This window comes from Aplysia californica, unplaced genomic scaffold (assembly GCF_000002075.1).
Source record: "Aplysia californica isolate F4 #8 unplaced genomic scaffold, AplCal3.0 scaffold00436, whole genome shotgun sequence".
NCBI lineage: Eukaryota > Metazoa > Mollusca > Gastropoda > Aplysiida > Aplysiidae > Aplysia > Aplysia californica.
In genome coordinates this window covers 595,335-597,465 of record NW_004797706.1, presented here as the reverse complement: position 1 = coordinate 597,465, position 2,131 = coordinate 595,335, and the positions used below count along the sequence as shown (strand labels likewise).

The 2,131-nt window shown below is 43.8% G+C and overlaps 1 protein-coding gene across 2 annotated transcripts in view; it reads right to left on the bottom strand.

The window, feature by feature from the left end:
* The window catches only part of LOC101846154 (coiled-coil-helix-coiled-coil-helix domain-containing protein 5), a 5,014-nt gene that overhangs the window by 1,496 nt on the left and 1,387 nt on the right, over positions 1–2,131 (bottom strand). For both annotated transcript variants that reach the window (XM_005104793.3, XM_035971435.1), the window contains exons 2-3: positions 983–1,123; positions 156–313 (exon numbers count right to left, since the gene is read on the bottom strand). In XM_005104793.3, coding sequence (XP_005104850.1) covers positions 156–313; positions 983–1,123 — 299 coding nt within the window. The remainder of the gene's footprint in view (positions 1–155; positions 314–982; positions 1,124–2,131) is intronic.

The window sequence follows — 2,131 nt, the reverse complement described above, 5'->3', positions numbered from 1 at the left end:
ATTACTTAAATGCCTTTGCCTTCGATGGCAAAAGTTTTTACTATATGAGCTTTATGATGGCAAAGTGTTAATTAAGAAGGTGCAATAGAAAAAAAAAAAATTAAAACTTTTGGGCTTAGTTCAGCTGGCCAAAAACATGCATCCCCCCGACTTACCCGTCGCGGTAAAAGCGCCTACAGCAGCATCGGCACAGTCAGAGAAGGTTGTGAAGAGCTCGGCACATTTCTCCGTGTCTGCTCGATTCTCGATCATGCACTTTTCGTACTCGTGGAATTCGTCGCCACAAACTGTCTTTATGTGAACAATTTCTGGGCTGAAAATTAGAAGGAGGAAGCGATTTAAATTTAGTAGCTTCAGTAAAAGCTGGTACGTACAGCACTTTCAAAACAAAGTAAGTCAAAACATGATGAATTATGAAAATCCATACAATTTGTTCTCTTTCTCATGAAAGGGAAAGTAAAGTCTTTTTCCTTTTTTTTGAACAACAACAACAACAACAACAAAATAATTCTAAAAGACAAACTCACACAACTGCTTTATTCACTCAAGGCCTTCTGAGGTTAAGGAATAAAAAGAGTGAAAAATGTTCCCATAGTCCTATTAGATACATTTCAGACTCGCTTCCCTCAAGTTTTTAGAACAGTAAAACCTAAAAAATACAGTAAACAAAACATTTTCAGATTGCACACGCACACACACACACACGTGGTATACACACACACACACACACGGGGTATACACACACACACACGGGGTATACACACACACACACGGGGTATACACACACACACACACACGGGGTATACACACACACACACGGGGTATACACACACACACACACACACGGGGTATACACACACACACACGGGGTATACACACACACACACACACGTGGTATACACACACACGCACACACACAGGGTATACACACACCATTCTGCATTCTGTAAGTTACAGTAACACACAAAAAAACAAAGCCTACTTTGTCTCGGCACACTTTGCCAGTTTTCTTCTCTCGGGCTCACAGTCCATCTGCCAGGTGTGTGGGTACTGCTTGATACACTCTCCGAACATGTCTAGGTACTTGGAGCAGTGTGTCTCCACCAGCTTCATCGAATGCTCCCTGAAACAAAATGCTTTGTTTTGTAAGGTTTTGTCTGAGGAAGCTACTGAGGATCAAATGGACAGACAGGATCACCAATGACGAAGTATTAAGAAGAACCAGACAGAGCCCAGTCAGAGATGAGGTGGGAAGAAGACATTGGCGATGGATTGGACACACTCTCTGGAAGTCAAGCAGCTGCATAACAAGAAAAGTGTTAGATTGGAACCCACAGGGTAAAAGATCAAGGGGAAGACCTCGTGGAACCTGGAGAAGAGTCACGGAAATGGATGTACAGAAAAGTGGGAAGACGTGGAATGACATCAAGCGACTAGCCCTGGATAGGTGGAGAGTGTTTGTTCGTGGCCTCTTTATCCTGACCCAGGGTGAGAAAGACAATGATGATGATGATGATTGTAAGGTTTTACGGCGCTCACAACTGCATATGGTCAAATGAGCGCCTTGGGGTGGATGTCAACAGAGAAGTCCAAAGAGGGAATCAGGCTTGTATACTCTGCTCACCTCTCTAGCTTCAACAGCACAAAGTCTGCTAGGACTATCAAGGCACTCCGGAAATAGCAGTTCACAAGAGAGTGACAAGCATACAAAAGAAGTAAAGTAAAAATGACGATAGTAATTTATGTGAGGTAAGAAAAAGCAGTAAATCCCCCTACGTTGTTCAGGCACAGTACGAGCATGACATTGATAAATCAGCCCATTTACAATTCTACTGTGCAAAAGAACATGTTAATATCCCCCCTTTGAGAATGGCCTAAAGACCTGAAACAAAACAGAAGCCAACAGAATATAAAAGTTTGACAAGAGAACCAAAGGGAAGGGAAGCTGTGGAGAGGGAGAGAGAGGGAGAGAAAGAGGGAGAGGGGGAGAGAGAGGGAGAGAAAGAGAGAAAGGGGGAGAAAGAGAGAGAGAGAGGGGGGGAGAGAGAGGGAGAGAAAGAGAGAGAGGGGGAGAAAGAGAGAGAGAGAGAGAGAGGGGGAGAAAGAGAGAGAGAGAGAGAGATAGGGGGAG